General features: G+C 55.5%; 1 protein-coding gene across 3 annotated transcripts in view; it reads left to right on the plus strand.

Annotated features, from left to right (window-relative positions):
* Positions 1-546: 546 nt before the first annotated feature.
* The window catches only part of NFIC (nuclear factor I C), a 149,022-nt gene continuing 131,075 nt past the window's right edge, over positions 547-18,493 (plus strand). For 2 of the 3 annotated variants that reach the window (XM_026654917.2, XM_026654915.2), the window contains exon 1: positions 4,477-4,877. In XM_026654917.2, the coding sequence (XP_026510702.1) occupies positions 4,848-4,877 (30 nt within the window). In that variant the 5' untranslated portion in view covers positions 4,477-4,847. Of the gene's footprint in view, positions 773-4,476; positions 4,878-18,493 lie in introns of those variants that run through there. The other variant, XM_026654916.2, reaches the window with a different exon arrangement.

Consider the following 18,493-nt stretch of genomic DNA (forward strand, 5'->3'; position numbering starts at 1 on the left):
CAGCGGACGCCTCGGCTCGCCCCCCTGGCGCGGGGGGGGGGGCAAGAAGCCCCATTCCCCGCCCCCACCAGGCGAGGGATCCCCCCGTGCGGCTCTGCCCGGTGTCCTGGCGAGGGGGAGGAGGAAGAGGAGGAGGCTGCGGCGCGGCGGGGGGAGGAGAGAAGGGGAGGGATGCGATGGGGAAGGGGGGGTGCCGGCGGGCGGCTGCAATCCGGAGCGATGCCCGTCCGGAGTTGGTGTTGGGGGGGGAGGGGAAGATGTGAGCTTTTATTTCCCATAGCTGCAGAGGGGGCGATGGCCTCCCAATAGTCGCCGGAACCGACCCGCCGCCGCCGCTCCGCCGCCAGGAGACTTGTCACAGGAGCCTTGGGGGACCCTGGGAAGCGGCTGCGATTCCTCCCCTCCGGCCTGGGGGCTTAGGACCATTTTCTGACTCGCCCAGCGCCAGGCACCTCCTGGAGCCGAGCCGGGAGCCGCGCCGCGCCGACCGGAGAGCAGATGCCCGTGTGTGCGCGCTCGGCCCAGCCCCAACCCAACACACAACCCAACCAGCCCACCCCCCAAATAACAATACACCCGAGCCACGCCGGGGACACTGACATGGGCGCTCAGAGCAAGAAGGAGCCGGAGACATGAGCCAACTCTGAGGACACTTTGGGGGTTTTTTTCCTTCTCTCTTTTTGTTGGTGGAAAACACAAATTGTAGATTGTTTTTCCCCTTTTCCTTTGGCTGCAACTTGGTCTGGAGCCTCGTTCATTTCACTTGGCGATGGTAGGTTCCCTGTCAGTTTCCTTTTCTCTTCTCCCTGCCCCCTCCCCGCTAAGGTGGATGGACCAAACAGCAAAAGTTGCTGGGTGGGTGGTGGTGGGGGGGTCTGTTGGTTGCCCCGCAAGGCAAAGCAGAGGCGTGGAGCGCTGGGAGGGCAGGTGGGGGGCAGTGCCCGGCCTGGGTCTGTGCTTGGGGGTGGGGGCTGCCCGGCTACGGTGCAGGCTGGGGACGCAGCCGGGAGGGGAGGGATGCAGAAGTGACCAGGAGCTGCCTGCGAGGCAGAGTTTCGTGCTGTAGCGGCGGGGGGGGGAGGGAGATGGTTATTGCTGGGGAAGTTTCTTTGCCACTCCTCCCCGCCCCCTCCCCCGAGGTGCTGGGGAAGAGGCGGGGGGGTGGGGGGGGAGCTCTCCGCAGCCCAGGGCGGCTCAGAGCTGGATGTAGCGGAAAATGGCCGCTCGGAAAGGGGCGGAGAGGACTGCAAGCCGCACCGACTTGAACTTGGCAATGACGCCCAGCAGAGGCGCGATCAAGCCCCGGCTGCGCACCCTGCGCCGCTGCCCTCCCCCCCGCTGTGTTTTCATGCCCACCTGCCTGAGCTGGCCCGGCTCTGCCCGGCACGGCCCGGGGGGGGGGACGGAGCGCGGCCCCCCCAGTGCGAAATGCACACCCGTCTCTCCCCCGCCCCCAGCCTGCATGCCAGCTGCGGGAGCAGCCGCTTCTCTACCAGCTGGTAGCCCGGGCCTGCCAGGGCCAGCAAAGTTCAGGGCTTGCGGGCTGCTCGGGGGAGGGAGACAGGCCGCGGATCCCCCCCCCCTTGCTGATCAGGGCCCCCAAACGTGGTGTTTCAAAGCGGAGACACTTTGCAGCCCTCCCCTGCCACCACAGCACCAAAGAAACGAAAAGCGAATTTCAGTTCTCGTTCCAAAAATAGCCTCGAGGTTTGGGGGCTGTTTTATTTGTTTAGTACAGAAGAGATTTAAAAAAACAACAACAAACCACCCCGTTCTCCGAGCAAATCTGCTGCTTTGGCCTTTTGGCTGGGCGCTGCTAGTTGCTGAGCAATAAACACTCCCCAAAAGGGGGCTTTCAAAAAACGTGATAAGGACGCAGATTTGTTCCACGCCGACACAAAAGTTTTCTTTTTTAATGCAACATTTTGATGAGGGCAGGGGGAGAAAAGCTCAGAGCGGCTCTCTGCTCCTGCGAGGCAAGGGAAGAAACACTGTTTTCTTCTAATGATGCTTCCAAAAAACTTGGACCAAAACTAAAATCCCTTTGACCTTAGAAGCAAAAGAGAAGGTGGTTTGTCCACGTACAGAGGGGGGAACCATCGGGATGGCGTATGCAGAGCGAGCTGCCTGCCGCAGTGGGTAGGTGTTTAACACATAACATCTTACCCTAGGCCTCCTCTCCGATCGATCCTATCAACTCTAGGCCTTGAATCCCTTCCAACCTGCACTGCCGAGGGGAGAAGTGAGGGAACCCCCACCCGCCCCAGGGCTTAGCAACTTCGGGACTCTCCCGCTTACAAACTTTGCAGCATAGAGTGAATTTGGGAATCTCTAACGAACCCTTCCCGCCTGCAGTACGTTGCAACGCGCAGAAAATCAAACGCGCAGAGTACTTTCTTCTGCAGAAAATACTTTGCGGGGGGTCGGGGGTGACCTCTGGAATTTTTTTTGCCGAGAAAAGCACTGTGGAGTTTGGAAAAGCAAAAGTGTCAGGGGAAAACCAAGGGTTTATCATTGGTCATGGAGATGCTATGATTAATTAGGTTTCAGAGTAGCAGCCGTGTTAGTCTGGTGTCTAACCTAGTAGGAAAATAAGGTGGAAAGCTACGCGAATATATTTTGTCCTATAATTATAAGTAGATGCTACTACATTTCGTCTTATATAGAAAGACAGCTGTAGCTGTAAAGCCATAGCTGTTTCATATACCACTCACCGAATAGACACAATTCGACTCCAAACTCCGGATTTAGGCAAAACCCTTCATTTTAATATTCGCCTCCAAATCCTGCAACATTTCCTAACCAGAGAGGACTTTTCCCATATTCTTTTTGTTTGAGGTCCCTGCTAAGATCAACGCAATTTAAAAAGAAGTGGAGGGAGTCAATCAAAAATCGCAAACCTCGAGAGTCTGACATTTTGCCATGGCAGAGAAGGGCTGAGGTCTCACTTTCAGAATTATAAAGCAGGGATTCCCTTTGTTTTTTCTATACGTGTGTCCCCCCCCCCTCTAATTAGTTTTATTAAAGCCTCCAGAAATTTTTAGTTGTTGTTTTTTCCGCTGTATGCAGGGAGAATTTGTGTTTTGGAGTTTGCTGCTTGACTGGGGGGAAGGGGGGGTTCTTTTCTGTTCTTTTTGTGCTGTTTGTGTTGAGGAAGGAGGCGAAGTGATGTTACTAATTTTGAACTGAGCAACTGCCCCCCCCCCGCTCCCCGCCCCCCGGCTTTGCAAACTCTTAGCCGCGGCTGGACTAAAGGAATCTACGAACCTGACAGATGTGTCCTCTAATGTTCACCTGTCGCTTCATGTTATCATCCCCCCTCGCCCGCTTCGAAAACGGAGCGACCCCGGGAGAAGTTAACTCGCCTGACTGCAGCAAAAAGAGAAAACGAAGTAAATAAACCCAAGCGTGTGGAGTGAGCGGGGTTTGAGGTGTGAATGGCCGGCTCGCAGGGTGTGAGCCGAGGGGGGCCATGCAGAAAGTCGGGTTGCGGGGGGGGGGGCTGGTAACAGCGCGATTAGAGTCACGGTTGGCTATTGATTTGTTACTAACATTTCCAAGGGCCGCTTCGGCCTGTTGCGCTGGGGACCGAGTCTGTAGATCCGGATTTTGCGCTGCAATCGGCGCCTGGGCTGGTGGGCTCGGGCTGCCACTTGCGTGTCCGGGGTCGCTTCTGGCCTTGTCTGTTTCCCTCTAAGCCGGCGGCGGCTGGTAGGAAGGAGAGTGACCTGGAGGGGCTGTTGGACGCTTCTGGGTGGTTGTTGTTGTTTTGTCTACGTGCCCTGAGTCCAGATGTTAACAGAAGATTCCCCCCCGACATAATATCGGGCGATGCCCTTCCGCCAGCTCTTTTCCCAGGGGCACCAATCCCCCCCCCCCAATCCAGAGCAGCAACCCTGGGGGGCTTCCTGGGTGTGTGTGTTGGCCTGGGGCAGTTCCCGTCGGGGGAAGACGCATGTGTCTATCTAGCGACTGGATATCAAGTTGACTGTGTTAGCAGCAAGGAGTGAAGCTTGAGGGGAGAGCGGGCTGTGTGTGTGTGTGTGTGTGTGACACACACACCCCATCCCTGGCACAGTGAGTTCCCCAGAACCTCCATCCACTGGGGCTTGAATCCTCAGCGTCTCCTTTGGCGCTTGCCCAGCAGACGAATATGAATCTGCAGTTTTGATCCTATCGACTCTGCCCAGCCGCTCCGCAAGCCCTGGCACCCCCCCCCCCCCTCCCCCCCCCCCCCCCCCCCCCGGCCCCGGGGCACCCCCCCACATCCCCCCACTCCCCCCCCCCCGCAACTCCCTGCAAACCCTACTCCCAGCGCCGCTTTGCCCTGCAGCGGCGCAGCTATCAGCCAAAAGGGGGATCCTGCATCTTTAAATGGGATGTAATATTTTGGGATGGGCTTTTTCATAACGTCACTTCATTCCTCGCTCCTTTTTTTTTTCATTTTCTCATTCTTTCTTTCCTCTCTCTCTCTCGTGCCCGTGTCTCCAATGGAGCGAATTTCCCTATAACTTCCCCGATCGCTCCCCCTCTGGCCCCCTCCACTTTGTATTTGGGGGGGATCTTATAGGGGGGTCGGAGATCTATACCCCCCCCCAGGATGAGTCTTTTTCGTCTTAGCTTTCGGGTTGATTTTTTTTCCTCTTAAAGTTGGATCTTTCGCTCTCTCTTGATTTGGGGGTCCCGCCCAACACCCCCCCTCCCCTGCCTGCGATCCATCTCCAGAGACGAGAGCGATTCCGGAGAAGGAGACGGGGGAAAACTGCTACAGCCTTCGAAATGACTCAGTAACTTTTGCGCCTTGGGTCTCTCTTCTGCAATTAGTCAGTTTCCCAGATCAACTCGGGATGTATTCGTCTCCTCTGTGCTTAACTCAGGTAACAGCCCCCCCATTTCTCCTTCCCTGCCCGCCCCAAATCCCCTCTGGCTGCTTCCCTCCGAGCCCCTGCCTCATTGCTGGCTGGCTTTTATTAGTGACTGGGATGCGGACAGGGAGAGATTTGCTTCCTCTGTTGAGATCGGGGCTTTTTCGGTGGAGTAATTTCTCTGCCACCATTAGTGCAAAATAGTTGTACAGTTAAAGAAAAGGGCGGGATTTCTGGTGTGTGTGAAGATCCGGGCTGTCTGCAGCAGGGATGACGCTCGGCTCTTGCCGGTTGTTTTTAGTAGGGTGGTGGTTGTTTTTTCTGTCTAGTGATTCCCCCCCCCCCCCTTCACTTTCACTGGGGCTGTGTTCGCAGGGTTGCGAGTGTGGCTGGGTGCTTGTTTTTGGTCATGCGGCGGGGGGTGGATGGGCGCAGGGAGACTGCAGGGTTTGGGGGGGCATTTGGGGAGAGAGGGGGGAATGGGGGGGCATTTGGGGTGTAATTAAAAAGAGCGACTGGCAGCTCGCAGCCGGCTCGCCTCGGGGCACTCCTGCCTTCATGGGCATTTAGAGGGGAAATAATCGGTCTATAACTAATTGCTTTCAGCCTCCCCCCCGTAATACACGTGAAACTTTCCTCTGCACCGAACGGCACATGTGTGTCTCCCCCCCCCCCCCAGGTCTGGGCTTGCGGGGAAGCGCCTTTCGGGCGTGATGGGGGCCGTTTTTCTTCGAAATGATCTAACTTTGTACGAAGTTGGAATCACATGGGCTCGTGTCTGTGTCTGTGTGTGTGTGTGGACTCTCTAGGAGCAACTCTGTGTGTGTCTCTGTGTGTTATTTTCGGGGATAATCTGTGCACCGTGGCTAGTGTGTATTGTGTAGGTCACAAATATTCATGGCGTGTGTTGTGTGTGATATTTGGAGGGATCATATTTTCTTGGTGTATATTGTGTTTGTGTTATTAAAATATTGATTATGCGCGTGTTGCTTTAAATGATAACCTATTCATTGTGGGTGGTTGTGTTACTGTAGGTGATAAAATAGTCTCTGGGTGTTGTGTATTTTATGTGCATGTTATTTTGAAGGGGGTGGCAAGGATCACTACCTGTGTTGTGCATTGTGTTACTCTAGGTCATCAAATATTCCCTCTCTGTGTGTTGTTTTAGGGGATCAGTGGGACTATTGTGTGGGTTTGTGTTACATTGGGTTATAACATATTGACCGCGGGTGTTACTTTAGATCACAGCATACTGGCCCTGTGTTGTGTGTGTTAGTTTATAAAACATAGGCTGCAATATGGTATGTGGGTGTTCTTTTAGGCTCTGTTCACAGTTGGTGTTGTGTGTGTTATTTGACAGGAGAGAATATTCCCTGGTTGTGTTGTGTGTTACTGTTGTGGGCTCCGTGAGTGTGTGCTTTGTGTGGTTTCTTTCTGTGAATAAAATATTCACTTGAAAGTTTCTTTGCATATTCCACCAAAACTCGACCGAGGCAGGGCCACGTTGGAGGAGGAGGCTGGATCGCTTGCTCTGTCCATATTGATTCTTGATATTTATTTAATTATTGAGCAGCCAGCCTTCCCTTTGCGTCTGAGTAACCCTTTCCCTGCTGCGGGGCCCACTTGCTCCAGCTAAATCAGGGGTCCACAACCTGTCAGAAGTGCTGGGCCAAGTCTTCATTTAGTCACTCTGATTTAAGGTTTCGCGTGCCAGTCATACATTTTAACGTTTTTAGAAGGTCTCTGTCTCTAAGTCTATAATATAGAACTAAACTATTGTTGTATGTAAAGTAAACAAGGTTTTTAAAATGTTTAAGAAGCTTCATTTAAAATTAAATTAAAATGCAGAGCCCCCCGGACCAGTGGCCAGAACCCGGGCAGTGTGAGGGCCACTGAAAATCAGCTCGTGTGCCATAGATTGCCTACCCCTGAGCTAAATGAATCTCTCCTCCCTCTGCTCCTTAGCGACTGTGAGGGTCTATTCTAGGGCTGGGAGCTCCACTGAAAAGAGGGGAGGAGAAAGGGCAAGGACCAAAGGCTCGGTCTGCTCTGGGGTCCCAGCCCCTCAGCTCCCCAGCTGCCTCCCAGAAGGAAGGTGATGTCAGTGGGGCAGGAGAATAGCAAGACACCCCGCTCACCTCTCCTTCAGTCTGCCAGTCAGTCCCTCTGGGGCTGGACTTTCCTATGGCTTTAACCTGATTCTTGCTTCCCCTTCCTGCAACCCCCACATCAGGGTCACATGCTGCCCCCTCCACTGGGTGTGGGTAGGGGCCCACAGATCTGCACCCAAGGGGAGACAGACAAGCCATGGGGACAGGAGGATCCCTAAGGCTTAGCTGATCACCCAGGAGGCAGTGCCCAGGACCAGGCTAACCTCCCCTGTCTTAGCCCCCCGTGCCAGACTTGCCAGGTGTCGTGCACATGGCAGCCGTGTTACACCTGCCTGTGTCTCTTGGAGAAAGGGGGAGAGAAGCCCCTGGGTTTTGGTCTCACCTCTTTTACTGGCGTGAGTATTTCTGGGCAGTTCCCAACCCGCGTGTCTGAGACAGGCCTCAGGTTCCTGCCCCAGGAGCCTGGCGATGGTCGTTCCCCCCACATTTTGCAAATAAGGCAACTGAGTTTGCACAAGGCCATGTCTGGAAATAGAACCCAAGGGTCTCAGATGCCAAAGCTACATCTCATCGACTCAGCCATGCTGCCTTTGGGAGGGAAGGTGCCAAATCTGTGTGCTTGACTTTGCTGGCTGCAATCATTGCTCTAACCACTAGGCCATGCTCTGCTCACTGCTCCAGGAAGGGAACCCATGAAGCCTGACACCCCACCACAGCCACTAACTGTGTAGCCTGCTGGCAAAGCGTGTGTCCTGTCCCTCTCTAGAGCTGCAGTGGGACAGGCCTGTGGCTGGAAACGGAAGGGCCTAGATTCGAAGACGGCTATTGAGCCAAGACGGGTAGTTAAACACACATGCGAGAGGCTGCAGAATTAAGGCTGCATGAGTGACATTAACTGTGGTGTTTCCTCAGTTCTGACTTTGTACCTTAAAGCTCTTGAACCCAGCTCTTTCCTTCTCTCCGTCCTTCCTATCCCCATGCACACGCCTCGCTCCCTAGACAGCCCCTCCTAGGTTAGCACCTGCTGGGGACCAGATGTCTTGGGGGGCTGGTAGTGGGCCTGCCACCTGTCAGTCACCACTAGCCCAGTGCAGCAAGGATAACAATTGTGCCCATCGAGTGGGTCTCTCCCACCGTGGCACGGGACTGAGACCAGCCAGGAGCAGAAGCTCCCACGCATGCCCGGCAGGGAGCCTCGTTTGGCTTGGGGAGCTGCCAGAATGGGCCAAACCCCCGCCTGCCCCCTGCCCTCCCGGCAATGTGGACCTGCCCCAGGTTTGGCTTTGCAGGGCTCCCCGCAGACAGCTCCCTCTGCCCTCACTCGTGGGCCAGGAGAGTCCGGGGGGGAGGGAGGGGGGTGAGCATCAGCTCTGGGATCATCCCTTCCCTGCCAGAGCTCGTCCAAGGCTGGCGTTGCTGTTTAAAGTCTCAGAACCTAGCAGCACGAAAATAGCCCTGGCAAGGCACCTCCACCTAGTGCAGCGCTGGCCAGGGCTCTGCAATGCTGGCCTTGATTCCGATCCAGGAGCACGATGACGCGACTGCACACGGTCCAGCTGCCTCTCCCTGACTAGGGGCTTCCCTCCACCGAGACCCAGATTCACTCCTATCCCCTCGGACAGCAGCGTGAGCTAGCGGTTAGTGCACTGCGCTCTCAGCTCTGCCACTGGCTCCCGGGGTGTGACCTCGGGCAAAACACTTCTCCCCCCTCTGTGCCTTGGTTTATCCATCTGTAAAATGGGGACAGTGATAGTCACCTACCTCCACGGGGGAGCTCTGAGGCTAAATTAATAACTGCAAAGTGCTTTGAGATCCTCAGCTGGAAGGTGCCTTAGATTGACAATTTATTATGAGTGCAATTAATTATTATTATTAATGCAAGGAGCCCCTCGTGTGTGCAATAAGCTCGGCCTGCAGAAGGAAGAAAGCAGGTGAGCTGCTGATTAATGATTATTTATTATTATTTCTGGTTGAGTCCATCCACCCCCTGGTTTGCAGACAAGGTAGGACTGTCCCAGCCAGGGGTAACTCTAGATAATACTTAGTCCTGCCTTGAGTGCAGGGGACTGGACTAGATGACCTCTCGAGGTCCCTTCCAGTTCTATGAGTCTATGAACTCTTAACTTGAGTTCCTAAAGCTTCTTCTGAGGAGCAAATATTTCCCCTTTGAAATCCGTCAGAGGCACCAAATCACAGTCTCTCCCTCTCTCCCCCCCCCTCCAAAAAGAAAATCGAAATGCTCCTGGGGAAGATTCCTATAGATTAAAGCCAGAGGAACCACTGTGATCATCTAGTTTGACTCCTTCACAGCACAGGCCAGAGAATCCACCCAGGGGTTCCTGCATCGAGCCTACGGCAGCTTCAGCTCCCACCTCTGGCCCTTGTGCAGTCAGTGACTAGTGCCTGGGGCCACGCTGGAGTAAATGACCACACACAGGGCAGGAGAATTGGGCCTCTGGCGGTTGCTCCCTCGTTGTTATTCCAGTTCTTGGCCTGGGACAGGCTTTTCCTCTGGGCTTACCCCGCATCAGGGAATCCCATCTCAGCTGAGCTTTCCTCTTCTGCGGATGGGTTTGGTAGGGTGACCAGATGTCCTGATTTTATAGGGACAGTCCCGATTTTGGGGGCTTTTTCTTATATAGGCACTTATTACCCCCCACCCCCTGTCCCGATTTTTTACACTTGCTATCTGGTCACCCTAGGGTTTGGTCACGTCTCCCGGATGCTCGTCTCAGGTCTTGGTCCCACGTTTGGTGTGGCAGAGCTGAGGAGACGCTTGCAGGGTTTCAGAGACGAGCAGTGGAGTAGAGTGAAGTTCAGGGCCAGAATCTGCATTCAGGTGCAAGTCTGGAGGTGCCTGGATCCCGGGTTCTGGGTGGACCCACCTCTGCTTCTGGGGAAGATCCAGGGAACTAACCGTGTGCAAACGCTGACCAGGGGAGCCCTGTATGGGTATTTAAAACTCCCAGAGAAGGGGGTCGTTGCCCAGCGTCACCCAAGGGGTAGGAGCCGTGGGAGGAAGTATGTGGTCAAAAGGAAACGCAGCACCTGTGTGCGGAGCAGTGCGGCTTTGGACAAGGTGTGTATGGACGTGTGGAAAGGTGACATCGGGCCTTCCCATGTGTCATTGCTACAGCTCTCTGACACCGACCTTGGCCTGGGGAACCACATGATCTTGTAGTCTCACTTGATAAGCCCCCACCTGCTGAGCCCCTGACCGTTGAATTCCTCCCCCCGCCCCCCGCTAGGTCTTTATCGGGGTGGGGGAGGGACGGGAGATGTGCTTGGCGGTTGTGCTGTTTTGTCCTCATTCCACAGCCCACGTGGGGGCTTCTGTGAAGGGGGTCGGATGCCCAGCTCCACTCACACTGGGGCTCTGATGGTTTCCTCCCGCTGGGCCCATTCATGCCTTCAGCCCAGTGACACCTGGCGTCAGGCGGAGGAGAACCAGGTCCCCCGGGTGTGGGTATCCGTGAAGAAAATAGTCCTTCCTAAGAGGGAGTGCCTTGAAAACCTCACTTCAAATGAACCTCGGTTGAATTGTGCTGGAAAATGACTTGGCAGGGCTGGTGGCTCCGAGCCCAGGTCTGAGAGTGCTGTCTGGCTTGGCTCCAGGGCCCTGCGGGACTGGGCCTCAGGTGTTCAAAAAGGGGAGCCCTGGTACCTCTTGGCAAGGGGAGGTCAGAGGAGACGAGACAGCCGCTCGGGCAGTGAATTCCAGCAGTGATCTCAGATCATGTGCTGAAACATGAGGGGTAACTAGCTAGGAACTCGTGGGTTGTGTGTGCGGGGGGGAAGGTTGCAACATACTTTCGATTCTCCCATCTGCTGCGCATTGTTTGGGAAAAACAATGGGCCCCTTCTTTAAATGTAACCTTCGCGATTCTCTCTCTCGTTCTCCCACTGTCTGTGCCCACCCTCCACTGTGCAGGACACAGGCGGCCGGGGGCTCGGCCACGTCTCCCAGCCGTGCCCTCATGCTCTGCAATGGCTTAGCAGAGGATTTGGCTCCTTCTGCCTGGTCTAATTTTAAAAGCTGGATCGGTAAAAATAGATCCCCTTTTTAGTGCAATTTATGAACCCGGATACGAGCAGGGAGCTCAGATCCGGAGCTGGGGAGACGTGGGGTGCAGGGACGGGTCAGATCAGTAATATGGAGATGGCAGGGTCTTGCTTTGTGTGTTCCAGTGTATGGATGTATTTGTGTGTCTGTGCATCCGAGCTAGCTTCCTCTGTCAGCTCCCCCAGGGAAATTCTACTGACTTCCGGGGAGTCGGGGTCCTCTGGGATATATCGCAGATTGTTTAGTTACCCCTTTTGGACACTGTTTGTTTAAAACCAATGGCCAGATGTGATCCTGATTTACAAACTGCGTCAGTTTCGATGGACTCACACAGTATAACTAAGAGCCGACTTGGGCTCCATACATTAAATTATTAACCCTCATCTGGGTTACCAAAATACCCTTAAATAATTAATGTTAGGCATCTAATTTTCTTTTCCTCCTTTCTGCGGTTGGTTTATTTGCAGCATTTTGCTCAGCCTGGCAATGAAAACAGACTCCTCAGATTCTCATGTGCTGGCACCATACTGCAATGTTTGGGTTGCTAAGCTGCGAAGAGCGGGTGGGGAGATTACATTAAAATAAAAAAAACTGCTCCCAAAGACATGGGGGGGGGGGAAATCAAGAGAGTATTTCTATTAATCGGAGATTTTAATAAACAAAATCTCAATGTTGGGCCTGAATTTCCTGACAGTGTCTCTTTAAGGGCGCTGGGCACTGATAAACATGGTCTGTGGCTTTATTTTAGGGCATGCTGGTTACAGGAGCATTCTGGGAGCTGTAGTTCAAATGGCCTCAGTGAAATCGCTTCCTGGTGTTGCTCACTTTTACTCTTCCCAGAGGCTCTGGCAGTTCAGTTAGCGTTGGTCCCAAGCAGTAAAATCAGGATCTGGATTAGGAATGTTGGGAGTTTATAGCTGGGTGCTGGAGCCAGCCTTATTGCTGATTTGAAACGTTTGGAAGTGTAGAGGTGACACGAGGAACAGAGAAATTGGCCTTGTGATGGCTAAAGAGGGTCTGGAAGTTGTTTTATGTTCTCCTTGGATTTTTTCCATGAGCAACTCAGGTCCCGTCTAGTGTGGAATAGTCTGTGCATAAATGAAAGTCGGGTTGTTGAGTGAGGGAGAGATCTGTAGGTGCACGGCTGTAACTATACAGGTGTACGTTCAATCCGTCCCCCCCGCCCCCCAGTGTGGACACAGTTACCTTGGTATAAAAGTGCTCAGATCAATAGAGCCAGGAAGGGCTAAGACACCTTTACACCCGCACCCACACCAGGGCTTGGGAGATGTACCAGTACCGACGTTGCTCTACTGGGAAACGCGCCATGTGTAGAGCAGGCGGTTTAACGCCAAGTTAACCCAGGCTCTGAACCTGGCATTGCCCCTACCCCGCTCCTGTCCACAAACAAAACCCTCTCACCCAAGGGGGGTGGTGTTTGAGCCCTGTGCTGGGCCGCCCAGCTGGAGGGTGGGTCAGGTTCAGGCCCTGCCCTGACTCAGGCTGGGAACCCGCTTTGCAATGTGACTGAGGCCAAACCACTCTGTGCTGCTAGTCCTCCAGCGCCTGCCCACAGGTCCCTGCTGTGCCCAGTAGGACAGATGGGTTCTCCCACAATCACCGAGCGGCTCAGCTCACTGCAGCAGGGAGCCCCTGGGATGTGCCCACAGGATACGTCCTAGCAACACGTGGGGGAAGCACAGTGCCAGCGAGGGCACAGCCGCTTGGGCAGGGCTTTGCAGCAGGGCTGCTCACACCCAGGCAAGGCTCAGACCCAGGCGCCGAGCGCGCCGGATGCTCTGCAGTGAGACGGAGTCTTTGGCTTTGGTTTAGTTTGATTCACACCCAGTGAACTCCAGCGGGGGAGAAAGCCGTTGCTAAAGACTGAGCACCCTGGGTAGAGAGGGCACAAGATGCATCCTAACAAGGCCTCCACGTTCCCACGATACCGGACATTTCGGCACTTCCCACCCTGGCCTGGCTGACCCGCCCCCAGCAGCATGCCTAGTATGCACGGTGCGTGCGAGGTCACGCTGGTGGAGCCGGAGCAGTGCACTCTTCCAAAGGGCGTCCCCCGTGCAATACCGGACAGAACCACGTCTGGTTGTGGCCCGGTACCGAAGAGGGGACAAAGCAGCCCAAAAGAGAGCCCGTCTGGTGTAGAACCGGGCAAGCGGCCGTCCTACCTCCAGCAACGCCAGGGCCAATCAGAGCTGACATGCCTGATACTTATCCGGTAAAAGCAAGCACAGTGTGTGTGGGGAGGGGGGGGGGGGGGGGGGGGCTTGCCAGGCGTTCTTTAGCGATCCCTTTAAAAAAGGGGGTGGGTCCATGTGGTATTTAAAGACCCCGGCCTAATTCTTCTCCAGTGAGAGAGTTTGAACCCATGTCCTCTCCTGTTCCTGGTGCCTTGAACTCCGTCCTGATGGGCGGTGATGCCACTAGAACAGCCCAGCGGATTTACTTCATTGCAAACCCTGGCAGTTGGGGATTAGTTTGTGCCCAAGAAATAACCCCCTGAATGTTTCCAACCTGGTGCTGTAAAAGGGAGTTGAAGATGGGTATGCTATTATTCATTGTATTCTAGCAGTGCAGTGACCCCAACCACTATGCCCTTTACACACACATAGTGAGAACGTCCCTGCTCCTAAGCGCTCACAGTCCAAACAGACAAGGCCCACAAAGGGAAACCGAGGCACAGAAACTTACCTAAGTTCACAAAACAGGTCAGTGACTGAACCCCTCACAACACCCCCTTCTCCTGGCTCTTCAGTCTAGTGCCCTAACCCCAAGACCGTGATGACCTATTCAAACGTTATTCAAACACACAAAAACGTTGGTGACATTTGCCCTGCCGATCGCATCGAATTGGTGCATCGCATTTGTCCGCGCGGTGTCCGTATAGACGCTGGGGGTGAAATGCAGCCACGTGCAGAGTCAGTGCCAGGGCGATGCAGGGCTCAAGCCCTGGTTTGAGGTCTCGGTTGGGACCTCAGCAGCTCGCTGAATGCTGGAGTGCTGCATAGTGGGGTACTTCACCCCGTCGGAACAAGAGGCCAAGACAAAACTCCCTCTCCAAAGTTTGGGCGAGTTTTGACCTGGGGCTGAACTTTGTGGCTCAGGTTCCCTCTCTAATTATAAGGAGATCATCAGAGTCAGGCCCTCTATTTTTGATCCCAACATTTTTTGAACGCACACGCCCACCCCATGCGTTTTATAAGCCTGTAATTTTTCAGCTGGCAGATCCGGCCTGGCAAACAAACCACTGGGACTTTCCTTTCTGGGTTTGTGTTGTCACCAGGGATACAGCCGGCTCCCTTGGAGTCGTGGGTAGCTGATTCTCTGTGTAGCGCCAGAGTAAATCACTTCAGTTTATTCTGGGGCTCTCAGCTCTCTCCCGCGTCACGTGGGCTGGGAATCTTTCCGTCTCACTCATGGCCAATGGATTAATTTGTCCCTGTTCATTTCCCTCCCCCTTACCCAGAAGCGCCGGGATTCTGTCTGTGCGATGGGGTGTGGACGCCCAGCATGGCAGCCAGCAGTCGGGATGGCTCGGCCTGGCACTGGCTTCTCCCCCTTCCCACACCAGATCCGAGCGGTTGGAGGCCGCAGCAGCTCTGGTGTTTGCTGCATCACCCTTCCAGAGGGGCATGGGGGGCATTTCAGCCATCCCTGACGTGTCAGGAGCTGGGTTTTCCAAACCCTGCCCCCCCCACTCTCTCTCCTTCACTCTCACCCAGCCTATAGGTTCCCCTCCCCCTGCACACCCCAAACAGCCCAAGCTGCCCTTGTTTGGCCCAAATCTCTGGGGACACTCAATTTTCCGGCCTCTGGTTTGCAGCGTCTCCTCCGGGCGCTGGAGAGCGAGACTCCGACCCCCCCGCGATGGCGGCTGCAGTCACACAGGGGGACAGGAACCGAAAGCAGCAGGGGTCAGTTGCGGGTGGGAAGGGCAAAGGAAATACTTCCAAGCCCAGCATAATGCTCCCCGCGGTGCCTCTTCCTGGGCGATGCCGGAGTGTCGGTAATGACCCACGCGCGCGGCTGCCCGGCCGCGGGTTCGGGTGAGCAGCGAAACCCTCGGGGGACAGTTCCCCCGCTGATCCTGCTCTCACTTTGTTCGCACACGGGCTGAGCCGGACTCTCGGGTCTCCTGCCGTCAGCACGACTCCTGCAGCTAGGGCCACCAGCTCCCAGGCTACAAGCGTGTGTCTGTCGGCAGAGCCATCGCCCGCCCGCCCCCCCAGCCCTACCGCTCCCGGCCTGGGTGCAAAAGGGGCCTGCAGCGTGTCTTGTAGAATCGCCCCAGGAGGTACTGGGTGTTCGTTACACCGAGGGGCTGGGGGTTATCATTCTGCTGCTCCGAATTCTCCGCCTTTGCACCTCTCTCTCAGCCTGAGATTTTCACAGGCTTGGGTGGGTTCCTAGGTTGGGGAATCCCAGCGTTTAAGGCCAGAAGGAACCACCAGATCAGATCTCTCCCCTGTCTCAGCAGCCTGCTGGGATCCACTCAGAGACGCAGCCGCTCGCTTGTGGCTTGGCTGGAGCCGGAGGTGCTCAGCGCCTCGCTGGACCAGGCTGATGGTGGCACCCGAGCCTCCCCAGGCACCAGTCATGGCATTGGCTTTGATCTATACAGGCCCTTAAGGCTGGTCGGTGGGGCAGCAGGCTGGATCCAGGCCTCTGCTGTGCCCTGATAACCCCCATCGCCCGGGAGGCTCCCTAGAGCTGCGCGTTTGCAGGTGGAGGGCAGGAAGCCGCCCTCAGCCCTGGAGTTCCCTTCCCTTGTGCCGACTTCCAGTCTCCCTCCCTAGGCCTCTGCCAGGAGGGGTCATGCAGGGAGGGTCCGGTTGGCTTTGTTTTCTTTCCTGGGCCCCGGGGTGGGGAGCTTGGGGAGGGGGCTCTGTGCTGCTGTTTGGTTTGATGGCTTTGGACACCCTGAAACACGGAGAGAGGGGCTGGCATTCTGCCGGCTGCCAACCCACAAGCCGGGCGGTGCTGGCATCTGTGTGCACCCCGCATACTGAGACGGGCCGATGCATGTTACACCGGGGAGCAGGGAGCGCCTTGAAATTCCTTCCTAAGGCTTTGGAACAATGAAGGAAGACGCTGGTCTCCTGACGGGCCAGCCCGTCCATTGTGCTGAGCCCGGTTCCGGCTGGCCCAGGAGGGTGTCACTGCGAGGATGAGTGAGAGCCATGCAGCTCCCTTCATCCATCCTCGCTCTGCCCCCTCCTCGCACCAAATCAACTCCCGCACGAAGTACGGGCTGGCCCGTCAGGAAACCAGCGTCTTCCTTCGTTGTTCCAAAGCCCTAGGAAGGAATTTCGAGGCGCTCCCTGCTCTTCGGTGTAACACAGATTGAGCCCATATTTGTGGCATGGAAAATACTGCGCCGAGGATTGATTTATTGATCAGCTGTTTCTCTAAAAGTGCATTAAACCATGGCTTCCCCGTCTCCTGCCAGTGTCCATCTGCAATTAGCGCTAAGGCCAAAATATCCGGTCGGTGTCTGAATTTGATCGTATTCGAGGCGGGAAGGGTGTAAAAGGAAAGTCAAACAAGCAAAACATTTTTTTATTCCACAACTGAAACCCAAAAATATTTGGCACCCAAAAATGGAAAAAATGTTTGGTTTGGAGGCAATTTCCCCCCCCTTTTAGTGGCTGAAAAGAGGGGGAAATATCCATTTTTGACAGATGCCCGTAAACCATTGATGAAAAATGTCTGGGAAACCTTTTTGTGAGTTTGTCTAAATTTTTCACAGCTCCAAAAACCATTTCCCGGCCAGCTTAGCCGGGGATCCTGCCCACGTCCATCCTGTTCTTTCACGGAGCCACTGAGAGCCAGCTGATATTGTGGTAGGGAGTCTGTGGCTGATTTGGAGGGGGGGGGGTGCCGCTCCCCGCTGCCCCACACCTCTCCCATCTTTGCAGCAGCCGTGCCCCTGTGGCCTGGGAGGGTGACTTTGGTGGCTTGCCAGCTTTTCCTCGGTAGCCTCCAATCATGGCGTTTGCTGCAAAGCGCTGGGCTGAAACTCCAGATAAATCAGGGGATGGATGAGGTTTATCACCAGCGTTGCTTGGCTGGAGTTGGGACCTTCATGCCATCCCCCCCCCCTCCAATTCCCCCTCCTCCCCCCCCAGGATTAAGGAAAGTGAGACAGTGGAGAGAACTGTAATGTGAACTCTCTGAGCACGGCTGTAAAATCTCCTTTAGTAACCTGTCCGCCGGGCTAGAGTGCACCACGGGGTGCATACAAATGAAGCGGCGCTGCTGAAAAGTGCAGAGTAAAGGGTTTTTTGATGGAAGTGGCCGTGCATGCGAGATGGGTGTTGGAGAGAGTGTATGTGTCGGTGTGTTTGTGTGCCGGGGGGGCGTGCACGAGCGTGTACATGTGTGCAAGATGGCGTGCTTGGGTGTGCGAGGCTGTGCGTGTGTGCACACGAGGAGCTGTGTGTGTTCGTCTGAGGGGAGAGGCAGAGGACCGTGAGAATGCCTGGGCATACGCCGGTAGCAATGAGTGTGCGTGTAAATTAGTGAAAGGGAGGGGACGAGCCGACTGGCTGTGCGCAGGAAGGGCCGTGTGAGTGTGCGAGATGGCTTGGTGATGAATGGAGGGGGTGGGCTGTAGGCTGCCCACCCCGAATTCTCATAGCCGCCTGCCTTTGGGGGTCTCTGCTGCAGCCCAGGTCTAGGCCCAAGGGGTTCTCAGGCCAGAATTGCTTTGGTTGGCCCCTGCCTGCGAGGAGCTGGTGGGCCGGAATCGAGCCCTGGGGCAGCCCAGGAGAGGGAGCTGCGCGCCACGGGCTGGGGCGTTCTGACAATCCCAGGGATGGCAAATCCCCACCCTCCAGTCGCATCCGGGAAGCTAGAGAGAGCTGTGCCTTGCCCTGGGTGATGATCAAAGGGGCCGGGAGTCACCGAACCAGGCATGTCTGAGCACAGCTGCTGGCTCCAGGCCCACCCCACCTTCCCGCTCCCCTCTCCAGAGAGTTGATTAAACAAATCTCTTTAATTGCACCCAGAGAAGAGTTTGTAGGAAAAGCAAGGGAAATCCCCCTGCTCCCCGCTCGGCCTTTCCTGGCTGTCAGGGATCAGCCACTTCCCAGACTGGGCGTGCATTTTCTCCTCCTTGCCGTCTCTTTTTCCTCCGGCGTCTTACTGCAGCAGCCCTGAGTGCAGAGCCCTGTTGGGCTCTGAGCCGGACGTGCAAACAGCGCGAGACAGTCCCTGCCCTTCTGCCCAGCAAAGGCAAAGGAGGCGAGGGGACATGACTTGCAGAGCGTCGCACGGCAGGACAGTGGCAGAGCCAGGCTCAGCACCCCGCCCTGCTACACCGCTGGCCAACTTTGGGCAGATGAGCTCTGTACCCTGGGCCTCAGCACTGAGGCCTTTGTGTTGCTTTGCGCTTAGATACATGCCTGGGCTTAGCCTGTGGGGCCCCTCCCACC

The sequence above is a fragment of the Terrapene carolina genome, unplaced genomic scaffold (genome assembly GCF_002925995.2).
Source record: "Terrapene carolina triunguis isolate 2854851 unplaced genomic scaffold, T_m_triunguis-2.0 Scaffold194, whole genome shotgun sequence".
Lineage (NCBI taxonomy): Eukaryota > Metazoa > Chordata > Testudines > Emydidae > Terrapene > Terrapene triunguis.